Source organism: Cinclus cinclus, chromosome 1 (genome assembly GCF_963662255.1).
Source record: "Cinclus cinclus chromosome 1, bCinCin1.1, whole genome shotgun sequence".
NCBI lineage: Eukaryota > Metazoa > Chordata > Aves > Passeriformes > Cinclidae > Cinclus > Cinclus cinclus.
In genome coordinates, this window is record NC_085046.1 from 101,030,543 (window position 1) to 101,054,743 (window position 24,201).

The 24,201-nt window shown below is 39.6% G+C and overlaps 1 protein-coding gene across 2 annotated transcripts in view; it reads right to left on the reverse strand.

The window, feature by feature from the left end:
- Nucleotides 1-201: 201 nt before the first annotated feature.
- Nucleotides 202-24,201, reverse strand: part of RALBP1 (ralA binding protein 1) — a 31,569-nt gene continuing 7,569 nt past the window's right edge. Inside the window, exons 2-10 of one of the 2 annotated variants that reach the window (XM_062488115.1) lie at nucleotides 14,931-15,224; nucleotides 7,348-7,806; nucleotides 5,217-5,566; nucleotides 3,635-3,796; nucleotides 3,034-3,165; nucleotides 2,414-2,521; nucleotides 1,591-1,712; nucleotides 1,056-1,179; nucleotides 202-820 (exon numbers count right to left, since the gene is read on the reverse strand). In XM_062488115.1, coding sequence (XP_062344099.1) covers nucleotides 557-820; nucleotides 1,056-1,179; nucleotides 1,591-1,712; nucleotides 2,414-2,521; nucleotides 3,034-3,165; nucleotides 3,635-3,796; nucleotides 5,217-5,566; nucleotides 7,348-7,806; nucleotides 14,931-15,174 — 1,965 coding nt within the window. In that variant the 5' untranslated portion in view covers nucleotides 15,175-15,224 and the 3' untranslated portion in view covers nucleotides 202-556. The remainder of the gene's footprint in view (nucleotides 821-1,055; nucleotides 1,180-1,590; nucleotides 1,713-2,413; nucleotides 2,522-3,033; nucleotides 3,166-3,634; nucleotides 3,797-5,216; nucleotides 5,567-7,347; nucleotides 7,807-14,930; nucleotides 15,225-24,201) is intronic. The other variant, XM_062488124.1, reaches the window with a different exon arrangement.

Here is a 24,201-nt window from a genome sequence, read left to right on the forward strand (position 1 = left end):
ACAGAAATGAAGCTTAAGGGCATGTTAGGTAAACACGATACCCCCCACACAGTCTCCCAACGTTTCAGCCAACTCAGAATAAATTTAAAGCTCCCTTGTATATAATCTGCATCAGAAAGGTATCAAAGGCACAAGCAAGAAGTGACTAGGTTAATAAGCAGAAATAATGGTGAATGAGGATGAACAGATCCACAAGGCAAATCATTAGTAAGTGTGGGTGGGTTTTGTTTTGTTTACTGAAAATAAGATCTTCCAATTCTGTTCCAGTGAATGTAAATAATGATTTTGGTTTGAAATAAAACTGTTACTGAATTATTTTGAATCACCTGAAGGAAACCAGTCTTGAAATAATCTAACTGGAAAACTCTTCTGGCCTCTCCAAACTCACCTGAGTCTGATGAGTAGAAGCCATAAGTATTAGAGACAAAAGTCTCCAGGGCTTAAAAGAAAAGTTTCTTTACAGAATGTACACAGCCACCAGTAATTTGTGCAGTTTGACTCAAATTACAGTAATTTGCACAGTTCGGTTGATTTTATGCATAGCCAAGGAACCGGATCAAATTGGAGTTTCTTTCCTGTCTTTACTTGGCGATGGCTTGACTTGCTGCTCCTTGCTTGCTTTTGGCTGCTCTTTGGCTGCTTTTGTATCCAGGACAGGGTCTCTCTGCTGTTGAGAAACGCCCCCACGCTTTTCCGGCTCCTCTTCCTCCTGCCCCTGCTGCTCGGATTTGGCGCGCTGCAGCAGGCGGAGCTGCACCCGCAGCTCAATGATGGCCTCACGCTCCTCGTGAATCGCTTGGTTCAGGTGATTGTTCTTGATCTTTTAAGGAAGGCAAACAAATGTCAGGGCTCCCTCTGACACAGCAGTGCTGTAGCTCAGGGGTGTTCAGCACTGCTGGCCCAGACAGCAACAGGGACTCACACACAGCAGTGATTTAAAAGCTGCACGTGGGTCACAAGCCTGGGCAAAACTGATGCACGCAACCAGTTTGCACCTGTGCAATCACGTAACCAACACGGGAGTGAACCAGTGAATGCTAAGAACCAAATCCTACCTCCAGTTCCTCATTCTGTCTCTGCAAATCCTCCAGGATCACCTGCAGCTCCTCCTCATCTTCACTCTCACTTTCACTCTCAGAAGAGTATTCCTCAGTTTCACTGCGGCCGTGCTGCTGGCGACTGAAAGACCAAGAGCAAATTCCACTTCAAACACTTCCTCGAGTCTGCTACAACTGTGGCAACATAAGAGACTTAACTTGCATCCCCTCAATCATCTGCCAGGTTTAAAGAGCAAAATCAGACTTTCCTTTCAAAGCTTAATTTTATAAAGCAGTGATTTCCTAGGGGGATTCTTCTAGTGCATAGGGCCAAGTTTCCTTTAGATCATAATTCCATTGTTAAAACAGTAGAGAATATCCTGTAAAATTCAAATTTGTGGAGACTTCAATAAAAACAAGTGGCTTTCACCTGTGATGTTCACTGGGTGAGCTTTTAAGTGTGGTTTAGAGTATTCTTTCAGCAAAGCATTTGTGTAATTTTAATCACAGTGTGCTGTCCTGGCTGGGCTCTGCTGTGAGCTGTCCTCTTTACCTTTGTATTTCAGCTATTTCTGCTCGGAGCCGATCTATTTCTTCCTTCTCAGAGGCAATTTGTCTCCTCAGAAACTGCTCCATGGCCAGCAGCTCTTCCTGTTCTGTTAAAATCTCGTTCTCCTGCAATGATCAGTTAGTTCACTTAAAGCATTGACTTTATTTCCTACAGGAATGTACTGTAGTTATACAACGATGCTGTTCTCTGAAACACTTTCAGTGGCAGTGGTTAGCATGTCTGCTTTGAACTTTGATCCATCAATACCTCAAAGCAAATAAAAAGTTCAAACCCAACAATGTCTGTTCTAAATCCTCAAGATAATTGCCATACTGAATAGTTGTGGAGATGACACACCAAATCCTGGTATGTTTGGCTGCCTTTCCTTAAATCACAGGGGAAAGCTCTGGCCAATAAAAAAACTAGAAAAATAGAATTATATGTCTTTGATCATCTCCCTTCTGTACTTTCCTCCTTACATTCAATTTTAAAGCTACTGGGGGAAGCAACAGAAGGCAAAAAAGCCAAAATAGTTGCCTTATTTTCTTTGATCAGCAAGAAAGCAGTTGACAGTACTGAACCTGGCTACATTGGGAAGTGGTGATTTCTATGTACATGAACAACAAAGGCCACTTTTTTCTCACTTCTGCAGTCAGAATTGCTTCCCTGCTTCATTGACCATTAAAACAAAGCCTTGTGGTTTCAATGGACACAGAGACCCCTCTGAGCCTGCAACGTCCCCTCTGCATCAGAAGGACAAAGGAGTGTTTAATAGAACTGAAATATAAAATACTATCAGGCAAACAGGTAAGTGCCTGCCAGCTACCTGTGCAAGCAGAATATTTATGACTTCTTCATTCTCATTCATTTCTTCTTTGGAGACATCCTCCTTTGAAAGGCTAGCAATTTCTTGTGCAATCTTTGTTTCACACTCCTGCCACAGGAAAAATACAACATTTAAAAGGACAGCTTCCCTGGTCACTGTATTTACTCTAAAAAAAATTTTTTTTGAATGCATTATTTTTCAAATTTTAGAACCACTATCACAGTTGTCTTCCAAATTTTGAGTATGGTCCGTCCCATCTGTGGGACATAAAATAGTTTAAAAAACAGGTCTCAGATTTGTTAACCTCGAGTCTTCCAGAAAGTCTTCTTGGTACTGTAGGACTTGATGTTTTAAGCATGTAATGAGCATGTGCCCTAGCAAACACTAAGGTTTTCATCACACACACATTTCTTTTGTGAACAGCTGTGAAGATCTCTCTGTCCCTAGGGATAGCCAACTAAGCAGAAAACACAACTGCTCGTCAGGCATGTAAGTTAAAATGAGAAAAACTGAAGCAAAGAAGATTGAAGGGTGTTTTGATCTAACTGGGTGCCTCTGCACTGTTATGAATTAGGATCTATGATTTAGATGTCTGGTCAATAAACAGGAAAGTTACCCACCTGTCTCTTAGCTTCTCTTAGTTTCCTCTTAAGAGCTGTTAAGATTCTCTGCACTTCCCAGAGTCTCTCTTCTTTGGATAAGTCTTTTATCCCTGCCTGCAAGTCTCTGTGTAAACAGTTCAGAAGGAACTCCTAGAAAGATTGCCAAAGAAATTGTCTTTAAATATATTGTGCCAGGGCAGATTGAAAAGGAAGTTCTTTCAGGCTTTGTAGCAATGGGCTAGGAGTTCTGGCTTTCAAACCTAGACATGTCCATGGACAAGTGTTAACACACACCCAGCACAGATCCACAGCCAGCTGAAGAACAGTACTAAAGAAACCACCCTCCCTAATGGGCCTTCCTGACCTTCCTCCCGCAACAAAAGTATTGACCTACATAGCAAAGTACTCCACAATGACACAACTATGAGCATCACAAGACCATAACAACTTTCCACACATGAAAAAGGAAAGGAAATCATCAAACTCTTCCCAGTGGTCTCCACCGATATGATAATTGTGGTGGAATTAGAGGGTATGTTACAAACTTAGGAGAATTTTCTACTGAATGTATAAAAGCCAGGGCAAAGATAAACAGAAAAACACTCAAGTAATTGCCAACCTGTCGCCTGATTTCTTCTTTGATGCTCTCTTGTGTTTCTGGAAGTGCTGGCATTGTTGCCATATTTGACCAGCGAAGAGGTTTTGTCACCTGCTTGAGGGTCACATTTCCAAAGAACTCTTGAACATGTGTAAAAAACACATACAGGACACGGTTGCTGATCTGCAAAGGATGGACAAACAGGATATTGGTTAAGATGATTTATTCATGCCATCTTGATCTGCAAAGCAATGTCCTGCAGAAACAGCAGCCTTTAGTAAACCTTTATATGAGTCACAGTCATGTCAGTTTGCCTATAGAGATTAAAATCTGGACTGAAAATTATCTTTACTTTCAACAGTGCAGTGTTCAATGGCCTCAAGGGATCACTTCACTGTTTCTCTTACCTGTGCATCTGAGGCATTTTCAGATTAAACTCAGCATCTTCACATCTCTTAACCTACCAGAATTATTTCCATAGCTGGTAGATGTAGAAATGCATTAAATCTCTTTGTACTCAGGTAAAGGTAGTTATTAAGAGGGAACATCAACCCTACTGTGTTTACCTGGTGGCTGGCTATACCTTCTCTCTCTTCCCCCAACCTTTAAGTATCCTCTACAGCTTCTCTCTCAGATGACAATATAGTAGAAAAAATGAGTATGAAAGCATCTTTCACTATATTCTTTGTTTTAACCTGAGACAGAAGCAAGCATATTTATTTTGATACTTTATTTTCCACTAAAATTAAAAAAATTATCCTGAAACAAATATTAGAGGTCTGTCACTACCTGCAATTGCTAAGATCTACCAACAAAACATGATTTGGCCTGCATTGTTTTACCCTAATTGTTAGTTATTTTCCTAGCTAGAGAGGTGTCTGGCACAGCAAAAGAGCCAGGAATAACACCCAGCCCTTCTGCTGCTGGGCCTCCACCTGGATTCTTAATTATAAAGTCAGGCTTTTCTAACCCGTGAGGTTTGCTCCAAAAGACCCACACCCAATAATGCCATGTTTTCATCATGCATAGGACTAATTCTGACCCATATTTAATTAAATATTTCCAAGATGTCTATTAAGAAATCAAGCAATCCAGAAACCACAAAATCTTACTGGAAAACTAAGTCACTTGTTATTTCCCAGCCATTTGGCTGCAAACAACAAAGCCATTTTACCTAAGTCACTACTGCACCAGTAAGATCTATGTGCAGGACAGGGTTCATTAGCTAGATATTAAATTTAAGCAACAATATTTTCACTAAACTATTACTGAATCAAAACCCCACATAAATTGTGTACCTGCATGAATTACTGAACAAATCCAACATTAAATGACTTCCCCTCATGACAGAATTGAAAGACAGCAGTCTTTGTAATACTCTGATGATAACCCAAATATAAGACCTAAAGTATGCAAGCCCACATGCAGAAAATATTTTGTTCCACCTTTCCCAACATTTCGGGTTCCTGAGGCACGAAGAAGAGCTGTAATTTAGCTAAACTGTATCAGGCAATACCCAATTCCCACCTGCAAAAGAATTCCCACAAAGAAGTCTTTCTTGGGCTGCAGTTCTGCTCTAACTCTTGCTGTGTGGTGCACGTACCTGGACAGTAGGGCTGAGTACTATAGAAATATTCTGGATATTCATCTTTGTTTCCAGTTCCTTTGCAATAACATGGTCCATATGCACAATCAGCCAAGAAATCAGGAGATGGTTACACTCTGGCAGCTCTTTCAGCAGCCTCTGGCACTCCTGAACTTTCTCAGCTTCTGTGCTCTTTCCACAAGCATCTTCAAAGCGGGGCATGAGCTCTTTGGTAAGCAGATTTTCGGGCAGTTCCCGTAGGTACTGTTTGAGCAAGCTGGCAACTGTATTGGGCTCATATTCTTCCAGGTTTGGAGATTCTTCGCGATCATAGGCTGCCTTCAGCTCGTCAACTTTTGATTTTATTCCTTAAAATAGATCAGCAGTTAAGAGAAATTCTGACTGTACGTATCTAATAGTTATATTTAAACTTTTTTTTTTTTGAGATGCGTTTATTTCACGTCTCCCTACAGTTCAAGATAAACACCTTTTAAAAGTTATCCACATGTAACAAAGTGAAAATTGAGACTCAAAATTACATGATCACTTTTTCTAAAAGCACTTACTACTCACTCCTATGAAGCAAAACCAAAGCACTGACAGAGCTCTGAATCAGAACTGGAGCCAGCATTCCTTTTCATCAAGGAACATAAAATAGGATGAAGTAAGTTTGGCGAACTCAAGATCAACTGTGTATTTGCTTTAAGCTTCTTTCTGTCTGTTGAATTACCCATCCCTAAGCCAGGCAGTAAATATGACTTCAGTTCAGATGCTGTGCAACAAGCTCTACCTATAACAGCTTTCCTTTGTCAAAACGAACCCCACACTTCTTAGTTTCTAGATTTCCAGCTGGCCTCCTCAGTGGAGGAATCTCACACAGGATCACTGATTTGAGGCTCTACATGAATAAAAGTGTGTTCACATAATTATTCAACGCAGCCAAGATTTTCTACAAGGTGTTTGTATAACTCAGTAACATTCCAATCTTCCTAAGCTTGGGGAAATTTCATTCTTGCAGCTCAAACACCCACTTGGGTTACACCAACTTGGTGCACCACCCTGGCTTGGTTCATACTCAGTGAGCACAACTGGGCACACTCGGCCCCTGGAAAATGCCAGGAAAACATGCTCAATTTCACGGCCAAAATGAGCCACAACAGCTGCAGGCTGCTAAGGCACAGCAATGAGCTCTCAATTTTCACAATCCTACATACGCAAGAGGGAGCTGTTGCACTGGACAACACCTACAAAGGTCACAGCAGAAATTAAGGAAAACATCCCTGTGAAAACCCCCAACACACCCTGTGTAAAAAAACAAGCAACCAAAATGTTTCACTAGGCAGGACTAAGCAACTGCTTAAGGTGCTGCAGTATTTCTGTGTGCCTGCCAAACACCATGCAGTTGGACAGCATGAAGACAGCTGATGAAGCCTTTAAAATAATTTCATTATTGGTTTACAGTGCTGGGTAACTTGATTAGTAATGCTTTTCCTGAAATTCCTTTCCTTGCTTGTTCTTGTCCCCTCCCATATACCCACAGAAGTACTTACAGGAGCTGCATTTCTGGTGCAGCTCACAGTTAAAGGGACTGTTTTGTCTAACATGACTAAAACTGAGGTTTCACTTATGTAAGCTGTTGTTACACAACTACCACAGCTAATTAGCTGCTCTTGCTAAGCTTAAGCAATGAAACTTGCATTTTCTACTTATTAGCAAACTTGTTTAAAGAAAAGAAGTTTTCAAGAAAAAAATATACAATGGGAGTAACTGGAAAAAGCAACTTAGTGGGAAGCATAACCAATAAAATAGTTATAGCTCATATTTGCATTTGCAATCAGATACCACTGCATTTCTAAAGCAGAAGAAAAAGAAAACAAGTTGGCCATACTAACATGTTTTCTTCATTGCTACCGTCCCATGACAAAAGACCAAAACAGGTGTGTTTTTACTGCCATTAAGCAGTACCATCACATTACCAATTTTTTCTGGTACTTCAGACCTGCAAGTTTGCTTAACTTTTGCTATCTGATTACATTTTGGATAATTAATGGAGCTATAAACAGTGTATCTAGATGTTGGCAGTGATAAAATAATAAGAAATTTGCAAGTAAAGACCTTAGGAATCTGCATGTCAGTGTGCCCAGGGTACCTGAAACTCTGTAGATGCCTTCACATTTCATGCCATACTTCTCTACGTAATCTATACATTCACGGAAAACTGCTGGCAGGCGGATGCCATCATACATCATGGTCCTGTCTACTGCATCAGATAAAGGAATGCCAAACACAGGCCTGTGACTTGGAACATCCACTTGAGGTATCTCTGTCTCTTGAACTGGCTTTTTCTTTTTCTTCTTCTCTTTCCACTGTTTTACAACATCTGCTGCAGTTAAGTCTTTTGACTTTTTCTCTTTGTGTTTGTCTTCCTTATGTTTTTCTTCCTTGTGTTTTTCATCTTTGGGCTTCTCTTTTATTTTAAAATCCTTCTCCTTCTTTTTGGAAAAGCTGGGTTTCTTGAAGACATGTATTCCCTTGGACCGCTTCAACTTGGAAGGACTTTCAGCTTCATCACCGGAACTGTCCTCTTGAAACGCAGCATAACCTTCCGCTGTTGGGCAAAACAGGACAAGGGAAGGGGACAGCTGTGAGTCTGTTTACTTTCCAGACAGCAACAACAACAAGTTGCATGTAAGGAGGAGAGGGGAGAAGCAACGTGAATTAAAAAATGTCCCGTCTGACTCCTCAGAAGGTTTTCTTTAGTTGTTACACACTCGAGTGGTTGAGGATTAAGTCAAGTTGTATAATTACATCAAAGATAAGCCACAGAGCTCCTGAAGGATCTAAACAATGAATACTTTATATACTTACTCATAATGGCAATGTCCATCTTATGGGCTAGATTCCCATCTAATAGTCAAGGAAATGCAAAATAAAAACAACTGTCTGGCAACTTCTCTATGTTCCTGTAATCAACAGTATAAGAGTTGCTGTTAAGGATCATCTACTGCATACACAGAAGTCTAACAAACTTCAATCAACAACAAACTAAACTCCAGCCACTCAAAGCCCCAATCCTTTTCCAGAATATTATGAATTTAAAGACAAGTATGAAATTAATAAAGTTTCAGCCTCAAATAAAATACAAAAAACTCACCCCAAACCAAAACCAAAAAAGCACTAGCACTTACTTTTCACTAGATGATTAACACAGTTCCTGTAAAACTAGAACAATACCTGCCCATGAAAGTGCAGATTAGCCTTAAAAAGCACATGGGAGAGATTCAAACAAGTCCCTGGGCTGAGCACACCATTCCAGCAGCAAAAGTCCAAGTGCCGTCTAAAACATGCATCAGGTGCTTTTAAGTCACTACGCCTCTGCAGCTGGCCCTGCCTCACCTTCAGGCAAGAACACAAAAGTCTTTAAAGGTGGATTACAAAAAAACCAACAAACACACCACCAAAGAAAAACAATCCACAAACAAACCCAGCAACATGCAATCCAACACAACCTTCAAGTCTACTAATTCTCATTTTACATACACAGTAACCCATGTAAGAAAAGCAAGCCTGAAACCTAGTCAACAAAGGTGCCATTTGACGTGCCATCTGCACCAGCCAGGTTCCCCAAGGCAGTGGGTGGCAAGCCCCCCATTAGAGAGTCCCTTTGAGGCTCTTCCACTACCTACAGGCAGAGCCTCCGCTCAAGTGAGGCAGCACTGACAGCCAAGTGCTTTTGCTGCCTGAATAGTTTTGGGTAGAGGAAAATTACCCCCTTAGATAACATATGAGCACATCATGCAAGAGACTATAGGCTATAATTTTTTCCAAGTGGAATTTCTGCAAAAGAACCAGGGTGCATTCAGTCTTTCATCCATCAACTTCTAAACTATATCAGATTGCAGAGTTTCTCAGCATTATTTCAGCATATAAAAGAAATGTCTCTATTTTGAAGCTTCCTTGACTGCTCTGTAGAAGATAGCTTGTAATAGTCAAATATAAGAAATTTATTAAAACATGGAACTACTATAAAATAATTGCAATTGTTGGATCAGCTCAGTCTTTGCAGCTGATACTCTTCCCTAGGACTGCCAAACACATGCTTTACTATAAGACTGAAAAAGACTCTAGAACTGCTCCTGTCCTAGTAGATTTTAACACAAAAAATGCAAACATTAACTGAAAGACAACCAGCAGCCAAGTCTTCTCCTCCCTGCTTACTGGCTATGTCTTTTACTGGTTTTTGTAAACTAAACCCAGAAATGGATAAGGATTCAAATTTCAATGCAGAATCCACCAGCTACAGGACAAATCAGGAGCACACATCTTCACTGTGTTTTATGAGAATGAGACGGGGCCAGCAACAAGGTTCAAGATGAACTAGAGAGATGTAATTTCCAAACAGAAAGCCAGATGTTCCCCAGACAGAGCCAGAACCATCTGCCCTCAAGTCTTTCCTCCTGGGTAGCTATGACAGCTCCCATTCACACACCGCAGGGTTCCCACATGCACATCAGGAAGTGTCAGCACTGGGACCCAAGCTGGGAGGTCGGTGACACCACTACTCACATGTCCCAACACTCCACACTGTAACACAAGCCCCAGTGACTTCCTAAATCTGTGCTAATGTAACGCCAGCAAGAGAACATTACTGAAACTGGTATTTCTTGAATTCACAAGAAGACGTGAAGGAGCAAGTTAAATACAAACTCAGCCTTTTAAAATTTGTCTCAGTAATGTAAGTCAACAAAGTTTAGAAATATATACTAATACAGATTCATGCAGAATATCCCACCCACACCAAGAGAGGGTTTGCATGTCTCTCAAGAGCAGCCCAATTTTCTTTCCTATACTTTTGGTTATAAAATTGCTGTATCCCTTTCACCAGTGATACAATATATTGAAATATAAACAAATTTATACAGAAGAAAAATTACCAAAAGTGCTTGACAAATCTGGTAGTTTTAAATATGGAAAGAGTACTACCTCGAGTATAGTAAACTGGTATTTCTGTTCACTGTTTCCTCAAGACTTCCAATACTAATAGTCCCCATTTTCCCATCACTCTACGTCACTGACATTTTCCTCCATCTATGACAACAGTACTAATGTAATAAATACTCCAATTTCACCAGCCTAATGACACAGCATAATCTGCCAGTTCCTTTTGTCAGACCTTTCTTCCATAAGCATGCTTTCATTGCAGTTATTTTAAATGTAGTGCTTCAAGTATAGCCTTTATCTTATTGAGAATTACAAAAAACCCTCTAAAAAAATTCCAGTGTTACTCTGGAAAAATCTAGTTTTACAGGCTTATAATCTTTGTCATGCAGCGAGTCCACTGTCTCTATCAGTCTGCATACTTGGGAATATTTCTCCTGTGTTCTCACAACAAAGCACTAAAGTCATGCTGTAGTATTTATTGTTAACTCCAAGGGTGGCATTATTCACAACTGCCACTTATAAAACCTACTGCAAGAGACATTTTGTCCATCAGGTCTCTGATGGGTTTTTAAGTAATTTATAACTCTACAGCTGATTTGGCTCCGCAGGGAAATCTGCAGCATCTGTAATTAATTCACTGAAAGAAAACACGGATGGCTTTTACATACGAAAGAATTAGTAGGTCAAATATGACTAAAGTGCAATGCAAGCATCAGTTACCTGATGTCAGTTTGTCAGAGGGATTGTCATCAGATTGTACAGCACTTCTAAGTAAAACCAAGACACACAAATGCAAAATGAGCTTGGATAGATGGCTGCTACTTCCTTTCCTTGCCCACAAGATGCATTTTTATCAACAGAAACCTCCACCTTACACACACTACCGACACTCACTATCCTACTTTCAATTAGATCAATCTGTCTTTAATATTCACTTGACTCACTGATGTCAGCACAGCACTCCCAAACAAATTCTGCATTCAAATTACTTCACAGCACTGTGCCAGCAGAGCAAATGAAGCTGAAAGAAGAAATTTGTCTCACTTTATTTTGTGTTAAAATAATCACTGACATTGAAAGGCAGACTTTTAAACTATCTGCAAATGGTGCTTTACTAGATAAACACACAGTGCTATATAGAGATACACAGTGATTTGTCAGCAGAACAGGATGCAGCAATGCACCTTATTTATCCCAAAGATAAATCCTGATATGAAGAGCCTCTAATTTTACAGGTGTACAAAATTCTAATAACTTCTTAGTCTGTAGATCTGAAAACTGTATTCAGAGCTTCTCCACACACCAGACAGTAACATAATGTTTTATTTGCAATAGCAGTGGTTTGGTTTCAGTCCTCATCTACATTCCAAAGGAACATACAGGACCCTCTGTCCAACACATTAAGGATCTGGTCTTCAGAAATATTTCCTGAAATTTCAAAGAGTTCATACCAATGTTCCTATTAACCTTTCTCGTGATACTTTAGTACAATTAAAACAATTCTCCATTCTCCTGAGAATCGTACAAAGAAAATCAAGATTCTTCTAAACAAAAAAATCCTAGCTGCATATTGAAGCCATCCTGCCCACTAGCAACAATCTCAGAAGTAAAATGAATAAGCAGAGTAAGATCTACTATATACAGACTCTTTAGCTACAGAAATTCTAATGGGTAGAAGAGCTTCTTCATAGGTATTTCATCTTTTATTTAATCTTCTACTTCTTTCAGAAGTATTTTATTGTTTTTCTTCTGCAAGGAACTGTGTATTTTACGGCTTTATCAACACATGATTAATGACAGGTGGTTAAACATTTTCAAAAATCAATTCCAGTGGCTGGTGTCTCACATAATCCATTACTGCTTAACACAGATCCATTTTTGCTCTCCTGATGTCACAGGACAAGTTCTGTTTGAGTCAGGCAACAGATCTGATTTAAAACTATGCCAGTAAAAAGAAAATTCCTTTTAATCCCTAGTAAGTCTCCTAATCTAACTCACTCTACAGCCAACCAACACCCAGTCTGTCACAGAAGAGGGAAGAAATCAGTGGCTGAAACATTTTTCCAGTAGCTGATATTCCACATAAAAACCAATACTCTACTGAATTTTCAATTAGTTCCAAAACATTTTCAGCACTTTTTCCCCAGGATAATTGCTGTGTATTATGAGGTCACTGACACTAACCTGAAAAAAGTCAAATAATTAAATAACTATATCTATTACAAAATATGGAAAAGGATATTTTGCTAGCATACAAAATGCTTTTTTGATATAGGTGATAATAATGAAGCTAAGAGTACATTACTCTTTGCAGAAATGATTTACCTGAAAAACCAAACTGAGTAACTTTGGGATATTTATCCTTCCCTTCCCTGCTGCTCTTCAAGCACTTCTGAAGTTTACATTTAGAGTACTATCAAAATAGCTCAAGATTTTTGTGGAATTAAATTCAGATATTCAGGTGTTAGAATGACCTTGTCATTAATTCACTAATATTGCAAGTTCACCAAGCACTCACTCACTCTGTCATAATGTAATGTTAACTTGTCTTTTTTTCACTGATAGGTTCAGTTATATTTGTTTATACCCCAAACTGCATGATCATGGCAGGCTGTGCACTGTTCAAAACCAAAGCAGGTAGCCAGAAAAAAGGAAAAGAAAAAATCTGAAGACATACAACAGAATTGAAAAGGTGACATAAAATGAAGAATCAAAAGGATGGGAGGAATAACAAAGGCCAAATCTGGAAGGAAAACTCTTAAAATCAACCATGATAAGCAACTGTGCAGCACACTTGCAATTCATATAGGTAAAATGTCTGCTGAGGGTATATTTACAATACTGATTATTTTTGGAGTGTATGAGATGTACTGAAAGCTTGGTATGTAACTTACTCTTCTATCTGACTGGCAGTTACATGACTGACATATATTAGGGACAAGAAATGCTGAATGCCTTTTACATTAGCACTGCAAGAGGTAATTTTGTTCTTCCCATGTTTTACATTTTTGTGTTCTTTGAGGATTTTTTCATACCTTCAAAGTTTCTTTCAGGTAACAGAAATTGCTTTACATCAGCTGTGAAATGTGTTGCAATCTCTTGTGGGAAAAACACACTTGCAGTGCCAATGTGCACAGACTTTTGTGGATTTGCTGAAGTAGCATTTTTCCTCCTAAAAAACAGCCTTCAGCTACACTATCACCATGAGACATCCTGAATTCCATACAAAGAAATCCACACAATGCAAAATGTTGGCATCTACCAGTTCCAGATTTCAAGGTGTGCAATGCAGAGCTCTAACAGAAAGCTGAAAAAGCAGCTACTGATAGCCTGAATTTAGACCTATCCAATCAATACCAAATTTTCATTGCGAATCCAATAATCTGTATCAGGTCAATATTGTTTACATTACAGAAAATCACTAAGAAATCACTTTTCTTGAAACCTGAAGGAATTTCAAGTGTTGGTTTTAACTCGAGGATGCATTTTTGAGTTAAAGCATTCTTCAGGCACACCGTTTTTAGTTAAAATAGCAACAGTCCTCCTTAACTGTGGTAGAAACAATTCTTGGATTCCAGGAAACTAGTTTGATTAAAAGCAGTGCAGTAACAGCAGATTCTTAAGGAATGATTATTTAAATATGTGCATGCATATTACAAATAGTCACCATATTAATTCTAACAGAATACTGTGTGCTGTCTCACTAATTCTGATCTTCCAAATTCCCCATGTAAGAAGTGGCAGGATACACTGGCATCAGAGATACAGACATTTTGAAATTTTGCTAAAACAAATGTCACTTAAAACGTACTAGCACTTGGGCTGTGATATTTAGGTTTCAGAGACTTGGACAGGAAGGGTCTTTCTGGCACAGAGAGTGCTCAGTATCAGCCTAATATTTCCAAGTGCTTTGTTCTTTCAGAGCATGTAGAAAAACTTTCTTGAATAAAAATTATTTCATGTTTCAAAAATTTTCTGCAGAAATCTAAAGGTAGGAAGTAATAGTTCTGTTATTTGGGAGGAGGAGTAAGTTTTCTAAATGAAATTTCCACTCCGGACACTGATACACTGACAAAGGATTCCACAGTCAAAGTTTTACTTTCTTCTAACCTTTGCTCTGTGATTTCTGGAAAACTCAGATCTCAGTGTTGGTTTGCACATTTTTGACCTCTGCAATAATACTTTGGCACTGCTGGAGGAAAATGCATGATCAGACTAAACGGAGAAGCTAGAGAAAAAAAAAGGACAGAGATTTTATGACTGCTTGAATAACGGTGCAGTGTGCTCATGAAAACTTGGGATAGTACACAAAAGGAAACACTGAATAAGGGAGACACATGGGAAAAGGGCTACAGTTGTTGAAACTGCTTCCTCCAAATGCACTAGTGTACAATTCAGATCAGACATGCAGTTTTATTCTAGCTAGCACCTCAGCTATGATTAAAAACGCACGTATTTGGAAACACTTTGAAAACCTCCACTTAGAATGCAAAGGAGAAGCCCATGCCAGGATTCACCAATGCATAATGAAAGTTTTGGATAAATGCACTTATTAGCAATTCTGGGCACCTGCTCGGCATCTGTATCAGGACAACAACAAAAAAAAGTTAAGGTGTAGAGTTTTTTGCAAGAGAAACAGGTGCTGCACAAAGTCTGTTTGTAGCAAGTTAACCTCCTCCACATGGAAACAAATATAAAAGAACCCACTGGGAATACTTAGCAATTTTTGAGAGAGAAAAAAGGAAAGAGAACTTGAAAGCACTGAATTAAAAAGACAGGTTGTCTACTCACTTCTTTTTTCTTTTTTCTTAAACTTTCCTTTCTTCTTCCCATGCTCCTTTTCATCATCAGATACTATATCTGGAGGCTCATGTAAGCTGTCGTGAGGCGGTGAAGGCTCACCAGTGCGGTACAGTCCAGGGAATTTTGTAGGACTGATTTCTTCAGAGCTGGGAGTACGAGCGAGTCCCCCACTGTGTTCTACCCGACGGTGTTCACTGGGGCTGCTCGTGGGAGGCAGGAAGCACTCGGTCATTCTGATACCTGGAAATCAAAGTGAAATCTTCTGCTACCTGTCCATCACACCTGTATCAGAAGAAAACAAAGTCCACACAGTTATAAGCAATGGGTTTCAGAATGCCTTGTTTAGAGCTCTACCCTGAAATCATAAACAGCCATACCTTCTACAATGAGAGTTCCAGCTTCTGTCAAGACTCAGTAACATAACACCAGGTCTTAAGCTCAGTGTTTGCAGAATTTGTTCATTAACTCTTGAGTCATATTAACATGAGATCTGCCACTTTAGCCATTTCTACTTTATGATACATAAAGCTTGTATATAAAGTATCTGAATATTTTAACTGTTGAAATAATCCTTACAAAATTCATAGGCAGCTTGCATATAGCGATTGGTAGTATTTACTACAAATTAGCTTGCCAACTTTAAATTTTTTTGACATCAAATAGATTTGCCTGGAAGTTCAGAGTGTTTGTGAGCTCTGCCCTTAAGGCAAAGATCATTTTCTTCTTTCCCAAGCATATTTTATAGATGCAAATAAGAACTCGCCTAGCCTGTTGCAATAAGGGAAGAAAATAAAATACATACACCTAAAGCAAATCCAGGTTTTAATTATGCTACTGCAAATTAAAGAAGGTAAAAAAATAATGATTATGCTTTCCTGATATACAACAATGTCCTCTGAAGAGGCTGTATCAGATCATCTGCACCCAGATGCTGGCAAATTGTTTGCTTGAGAGTTATGGCCAAATAAAAGCTTATACAAAAATTGCTAAAGGAATTCAGTGCATAAATTCTCAGCAGTGGAACTCACAAGCAAAAAACTCTTCCTAGCACAGATAAATTTCAGAAATTCCACAGAATGGATATGCTGTATGGGACACCACACCTCTGGAGTCCACTTGGCTGGATTTGGCCCCTTGTTTCTAAATGGTCACAAAGGATACATTCCACAGCACTCTTCAGCAGTATCACTCAATTCCTGGGTTTTTATTTACAGACTGGTAGCACACAGAAAAAATATGACATGGTATTTTATTCTGCCCAGTTAATAATTATAGATGAGTCCAATTAAGTGGGTTTTGGGAAGGGTGGTTTGTTCACTTTTTTGGGGGTTGATTTTTTTTTTCTCATCCTTCAGCTCTCTGTATGCAGATCAGAGTGAAATTTTAGAGTATGTATGCAACAGTATCTCCCTACAGGAGAACACTCACAGTGCTTATGGAAATTACCAGTTACTCAGATCAGAATTTGAACAGGACACAGTAAGACACAGAATTATGAAGAGAAAATATTCATGAAACCTTTATTTAATACTTCTCATTCCTTATTCTGGCTAAAGCAGAGGCACTGGCTAAAAATTAAAGCAACGAGGTATATTTGCAAATGCAATAAATTAAGACTGTACTTATGGTTCTTATTTTCTTATTTTACAACTTCAAGAAAGCATTACTTCCCTATATGTATCATTTCCTAGTCCTTTAAATAAGGGAGGAATTCTATGATGCTCAAATCATATAAAGACCTATCAGAAGAAGAGAACTTTTAAGCCTACTAAAAAACCTCTTCCACTTTTGCTAATGGATGTTAATGTTCTACTGCCATATAAATCTTTACATTCCCTCCGGCTTTTACCATTTTCTTCTGACAGCAATAAAAGGCAAGACTGATAAAATTATGGACCTTCTAGGCATTTTGAGAAGGAATATTTCTAACAGACTTGCTCTTCTGCCAACTTCTCCCTCTCAAGCTTTTTCTTCCCAGTCTGTTACTGCTTCAGTCCTGCTTTTCCTCCGCAGCAGGTCCCTTCCCTCAAACTGCTACTCTTCACCTGTGCAGTTCTCATCTGTCAGGAGATTCAGTAACTCACTGCTGCCACATGAGGAAGGTCACACTACTCCCCCCATTAACTCCCCTCTGCCTCCAGTTGCAGCAGTTTGCTCTTTTTGAGATGATTCAAGTTGCTAGCTGCTCCAACAGGTTTCTGCTGCTGAGCTGGCTTGTGGAACAGCTCAACAAACATGAACAATGAAAAGCAGAGAAGTGGCACAGCCATGATGACAGTGCAACCTTTCTCTTTGGGCACCTCTGTTTTGTCATACTGCACGCACAGCTTCATCTCCTCAGGTTTCAATTATTTATTAGTGTCTGTAACTTCAAGTTTTGATTTCTTTACCACCCAGTGTCAGTACTCCCATAGCTCTTGTGTTGATTTATTACTCTTTCACCCTCAGTGTATCATGGACAATCTGATCTTCATCTGCTTTGGTATCTGTGACTCAAGCCCAGTTTCCCACTTTCCCCTCATCTTGTTTCTTATTTGGGCAGTTCCTATTTTCCTGCTGCACACCACTTCCTTGCAGATAAAGTTCTCTCTCTTCTTCCTCTGTTCCATCTATCTTATTAGTTACCAGTTCCCACTTCTTCCTGAATGTTCTCTGCTGCTGTTTTTTGTTACCTCATGATTATCTACCTCATCTTTTTACCCTGTCCCCACTTCTCCCACTGGCTCTTACTTTCTCCCCAGTATCACAAGAAGTCCCTTCTTACCTCCCTGCCAACAGCAGGTTCCTTGACTCCCACCACTTCTCGTTCACTTGACATTTGACTTTTCTTCCACAGGAGCCACAAATGCTGTTACATGACAGCATCAGAGAGCTCCTCACAGTTCAAGCACCTTCTTAGATCTAGCTACTTTTTTCAGTACTCCCAAAATGCAGTTTCTTGAACCATCTTCCGGCTCACCACTGAGTCAAGCCTTCAGAATAACTGAATGTCAAATAGAAGCCTTTACTGACCATGGGCAGAATTGTGACCTTTCCTCTATCCCCCAAGGAAAGACTAAATTAAAAGAGATGTTAAACACAGAAAGAAGGTACATCGTTAACACAAAATCTCCTAGCCATCATTCCATTACCACCTTTCTAGGCTGTAAACTAAGCACAGGGAAGTGGGGTGGGGAAAGAAATGAAGATGCCTGCACAGGCAAAATAATGTAGCTTTTCAAGCCTCATTTTTGAAAGTAACTGAACTCTTCCCTAAAAAATTCAGTATGAGCGGCATATTTAGTAAAGATGAGTTTTGGAAAAACCGTAGAAAAGGGAAGACAGAGAGACACGAGAGACAGCTTTAACAGATCTCGCTTTCAACACTGTATCATCCAAGTGGGCATGAGCACATTAAAGAGAGGCACAGTCTGAAAGACCAAATTCACAGCTCTTTCATTCAGTACAGAAAGATTCATTATTTCTGTTTTGCACTGAGTCTGTACTGTGACTTTGTGCCTTGTAACCAATTGCAACAGCAGAAGCAAATTAGAGCAGGTGATTGCATGCACAGATGTTATTTTGTAAAGCTTCTGGGTGGAATGAAGGATGTGGAATTTTTCTGCAACAAGTATTATGCAAGACCACATCTGAAGCACAGTGGGTGTCCCCTGGTCATTCCATTTTGCCACAAACAGACACCCTCCGAATACCTGGGTGTTACACTGAAATCACTAATCAAAGGATGGAGGCAGAGCAAGGACGCTCACTCAGCCACCAGTACCTACTCTATCACAATTATCCAAAAGCAAGACAACAGAGCACAGCAGTACCTCACTCACCATAACAGACCTTCAGTCCAAAAGATCTGGACATGCATGAAGGACCTGATTCTCACAGAAATGAGGCACACCATTTTTGGACAAAAAATATCCTAGTAACAAACACAGCTCCATTTTGGAAAGTAATGAACCATAAGAAGAAAGAATAAAAGCTATCACTTGTGGGCTAAGTATGTCAAAACACTTCAGAAATCATGAGTGGTACTCATGTAACTGTTGAGACTTTTGAATAAGATGAGAAAATTGAGTTAGAATTTATCTACCGAGACTATACAAGGTCTGTGTCACATTTAAGTTCTGTATCTATTGCATTTTTTACAACATACTGAAAAGCTTAATACAAATCACTGCTTTCATTTGAATACTTCTTAGATGGGCTCTGATGTAATTTTGATGCTTGACTGCATGGCAGCATTTCAGTCTGTTTCATTTAATAAGCAGTGGCCAGGTATAAAATCAATGCCCTTTCCTTTCTTCATAAGGCAACACAGCCATGAAAGGAGAAGGAATAGGGAAGTACTTCATGTAGACAGGCAAAGCAAGTTTAAAATTTCACAAGTCACGAGTAATCACACAAACACAGCATTAAGTAACTCCCCTGTGAGTCATACACTCTTCATAACTGGCAAAAATTAAAGCCTCAAGAATGGACTTCACAAAATCTTCTCGATAAAAAGAATAAAACACAAATTGTTTAGTAGAATTCAGCTCCTAAACCTCAGATTACTTTACAAGATATGTGATGCCATAAGAATGTCAGAAATTTTACTTCAAAGGAGGGTGTATAATCATACAGTTGAAGTCACATAGGACCAAGCTGTACATTTTTCAAATAATACCAGCATCAACTCACCTCTAAAAGTAACAAAACCAGTTTTGGGGTGGTCTCTCATTTACCTGTAGATGGATAAAGTCTGCCAGCTACAGCTCCATCCAAAGCATTTCAAGTTCTGCTCTAAGAGTCCATTCCAGCTCAGGAGCGATATACAAACAGACAAAACTACTTAGCTCTCGACAATCAGTGAGCTACAGACCACATCCATAGCTGAGTGGGCTCTTGGAGGAGCCAGCACACAGTTAGAATATGCAGCTGCATCCAGAATACACCCTATAATTGAGGGTATTCCAGCTCTTCAATAATCTAATCAGTAGGGAGACAGCCTTAAATAATACCCTAGATATTTTAGAAATATCATAAACAAGGTTTCCAAACCCATTATGATAAAGTCTTGCAATTGCATGAAGATAAAATCTCCAGATATGTGGCAGCACGTGCTTTCCAGTTTGTTTCACTTCAGGGAAAACAGTACTACAGCTCCTAGCCTACAAAATTCTGTAGAGCTCCATCACAAAGCAATTTGTGGGCTGTTTCCAAGAGACACATTTTGGAAAAAACAAAAATTGGATCCCTAGAAGGGGATGGATGGTTGAATGCTTTGCTCCAGGAAAGAGCACATTGAAAACAGACGGACCAGAACTGCCTAGGAAAAGCCTCTGTCTCATGGTGCTGCCTCCTGCACTGGCTATACCATCACACTCCTGTTTTGCTGTAACAACCTACGTCCCTGGAAAGGCAGGCTGTGACCATTTATATCCCACTAACTCTCCAAAGCAAGCAGTCTACAAGAAAAGTCTGGGCACAGATACTTGTTACAGGGCAACAGCCAAAGCCCTATACAGAGGGTACACAAACTATGCCCCACATGTGACTCATTCCATCCTTCAAGGATATCCCAGCAAGTCCTCCCACATGTCTTTCCCTAGCTGAATCAACTGCCATGGAAGCAGTTTCAAAGCAGTGCACTATATTATGATCACAACCAAATATATAAGAAGCATTCTTGCAAATAACTGTCCAGCTAGCAAGCTGTTTAATTGCTTTGCATGGCAGCTTTCTCAAGTAACAAGCAGAAGTCCTGAACTCTGCACCACAAGGCAAATGGGCACTGCACCCAGACCACACTTCTGCAGGACTATCTTGACTAATCAATCATCTGCATTGCAACTGCTACTGCCTACCCTGAGAATAATTTCTCATTCCCCGAACTTCTCGGCAATGCTCAAACTTCAACTCCACTTCAGGAGGTCAGGATTCTCTGTTTTTATCCCCAGAAAATCCTGCTCTTGGTTCCCACGATCTTGTCAGCAGAAAGTGATCCAACACCTCTGGTATTAGCACTCAAGCCCAGTACATTAGTTTCTCACTCCATGGTTTAGTCACACTCTTCTTCAGGCTCTCTACATTTGCTTCCTCATTCCCTTTCCTGCAGCCCAGTTCCTCCACAACCAAGACTGCACTTTGTCTATCTCACAATGTTTTGTTCATCAAGCAGGTGTTCACAACCTAGATCTGTGCAACCCCAGTTTCACCATTCCTGCTCTCCACACCCAGTGTCTCATCTAACCTCACCTCTTGGCTGCTCACTGTTTCCCAGGTTTCCCTCACCACCTTCTATTTCTCCCACATTCAGTTCTCATGAAAACTTCTGCAAAGTATGGGCCACACATAAGCAAGGCAATCTGGGAGGTCTTCTCCAACCAAATTCAGGTTTCCCCTCTAAATTAAAAGTAGATCTAAAAGGGTTTGCATGATTACCAAAATATTCATTGTTCCAGGAAAGAGACATTTTCTTGCTAACTGAATTCTCAGGAACAGTTTGAAGAATTTGGTTAGTGCTTTTCAAAACAAAAATTAAGTACCAGCCTCTGAAAAAAACTATTCCATCCAAATTAAAATATGGTACCTTTTGATAAAAGCTGAATTACTGAGAATTGAATACTACAACTCTCTTGCTAACATATTGAACTGTCCTATACTTCTGAAAACCACCACATTGTGCAACATATGTAATACCCACTATTGCTTAGCCTGGCCTTGGAATTACTCCTGGTGTGACAACCCTGCCCCTTCTCTCTTGTCCACCTCTCCAAATTCTCCCTTGCACCAGTGCTAATGCTTGTAAAACAGAACGGGAAGTTTTACTACTTAACAGGAGAAGGCAGGAAAATACAACAAGAGGTATACATTTTACTTTCTTAACAATCACTACAAACATAGTATCACTACTGGTTTTGTTTGCTCTCAGGACTGTATACAAGTTTTTTTACAATTCAGATTTTCTGACAAGTCCTTCAAAGAGCTGTCTAGTTCCCAAAAGTCTGCAGCAAGTTGTACATTGATTATGATTCAGCAAATTAATATGAATGGTTATACTTAAATCAGTTCCTTGGCTGGATCTATTTAATGACAAATTCCCCTGAACAGAAATTTAAACTACAGGACCATTCAGTCACACTCCAGTACCTGAATGCAGCCAGCTTGAGAACAGCTGCCAATTTAGTGGAGTCAGGGGAAAAAAAAACAAACATCCTAAACCCATGACTAGTAGAGCTGAATGTACTACAAATGCTGTTAAAAAAACAAGTGCTATTCAGAATAAAAAATGCAAAATGAAGCAGAAGAAAAAACAATGGATTCAGCATAAAATATTTTACAGGAGTTTTAAGCATTTCTGCTGTTTTCTCAAGAGTATCTGCAGACTACCTGTGACAGATCAAACAACAGAGAACAGAATCTAGCTTTCCAGTGAGGCCAGAGCTCTGCACACTCAGTTCCAACACCCAGTAAAAAAACAACCAAGCCTATAAAAACTCCAATTTTGGGTTTCGTGGGGTATTTTTAAGAGTGCCTTAGCTAACACATTCTAAAATACTAGGAATGGCAAGGGCAAATGGCAATTACCAAAGACTCTTTGCTTTGGATTTAACAGTGGCAACAAATCTGGGAATGCCCACGCACCAGAAATGCACACTATAATGCACTGGCCTTTGCATAACAGCAGTAATTCACCAGGCAAATTCAACAGCAGCAGTGGAGATACAGTAAGGCACTGTGAGGCTTCTGCCAGCAGTAGAATTCAAGCTCTGTGGAACTCCTGGGAACACACTCAGCTGACATGTGCAGGCAGGTGCCACTGCTGCTGCACCACCATCCTCTTTTGTGCCCGTGCCAATTACAACAAAACCAGGACCGGTGTGTGCCCCTCTACAAACATCACTTCACTGGTGTCTGCTGGTTTGCCCTTCGAGAGCCACCTGCTGCCACCCTCAAACACAGAGTGCCACAGGGACAGAGCCTTGCCACACTCAGGCAACTGCATAAACCTGCTTAACATGTAGAGGGAACGGCAGAGCATGGGTGCTGCACAGAAAACTGCACATGGAGTCCAGATAGTGTGGCTTTCTAATCCAGTATTGAGATATCATCCTTCAGACTGGATGCTGGAAAAAAAATCAATTAGAAGCACCATGCTTCTTCACTGAATTGGGTGAATTGTGATCATTATTTTATTCACAGATTTTCAAATGGCATTAACCTTGCAGAAGTCACTTCATAATTCTTGAACTGGGAGGTCAATACAAATAATCCAGTTAACCTTATCAAAAGCAAAGAATATTCAACTCTATGGGCTTATCATTCCCAGAAAGAAGCAATTTCTGGAATTATATTAATGACACACAAACCTTTAGGTCTGGAACTGTGAAAATTAACTTTCTTGTGCTTTACATTAAATTTTTGCCACCATGTATTGAACACAGATGAAAAGACCTATCAATTACAGGATGTCACCTGAACTGACAACTCTGTAACATAAGAGGAAGCAAAGAAAAGCTTTGCTTGATCTCTTCATAGTGGTATACACAACACAGATGATCAATTACCAAATATGATTCTTTTCATGTTTGAAAGAAACATTTCATGTTTCATGTTTAAAACCCTGCATGTTCTAGTGCAACAGTGGCAAAACATGTTCAGCTTCTAGTGAATATTAAATGGGACTATGGTGGTTGAGATAAAACCCATTCTATCATAACATCAGAAAGGAAAAGTAAAAAACACTTTGATCCAGAAACACTGTTTATATAACAGCTTCTCAGATTATTTTTAGTGATTATTTAATAACTATGTCTATCAGCTGGTTATTCTTAGTGATTATTTGATAACTATGTCCATCTGCATCACCTTTTCTTTTGGCTTAAGAATCCTGCTTATTATCAAGCTAACATCAATGGCTATTGACCTGGAAATCAGCCTCCACTGGTTGCTTTATTAAGCCAAATTTGAGTAAAATCAAGCACAGACTGGGCTGCACGCAAACGTTTTCCCAATTTAACAATAATGGATTGATGTGTAACATTTCTGTGCTCCCAGCACAGCAGCTTTTAGCACAGCCTTACTGTAGATGCAATTCTACCCACCAAAAGGTTTTTTCTGATGTAGCTTGTTTTATTTTGAGATCTGTTTTGAGACATGCCAACAAAATAATTGTTTTGCTGATCCATGTTATGTCTGCAGCAGGAACCTGCGGGAATAGATGTCAATGTTTTTCAAACTCATATGAAAAAGAAAATTTTTATTTTTAGCATGGTATGTTAAG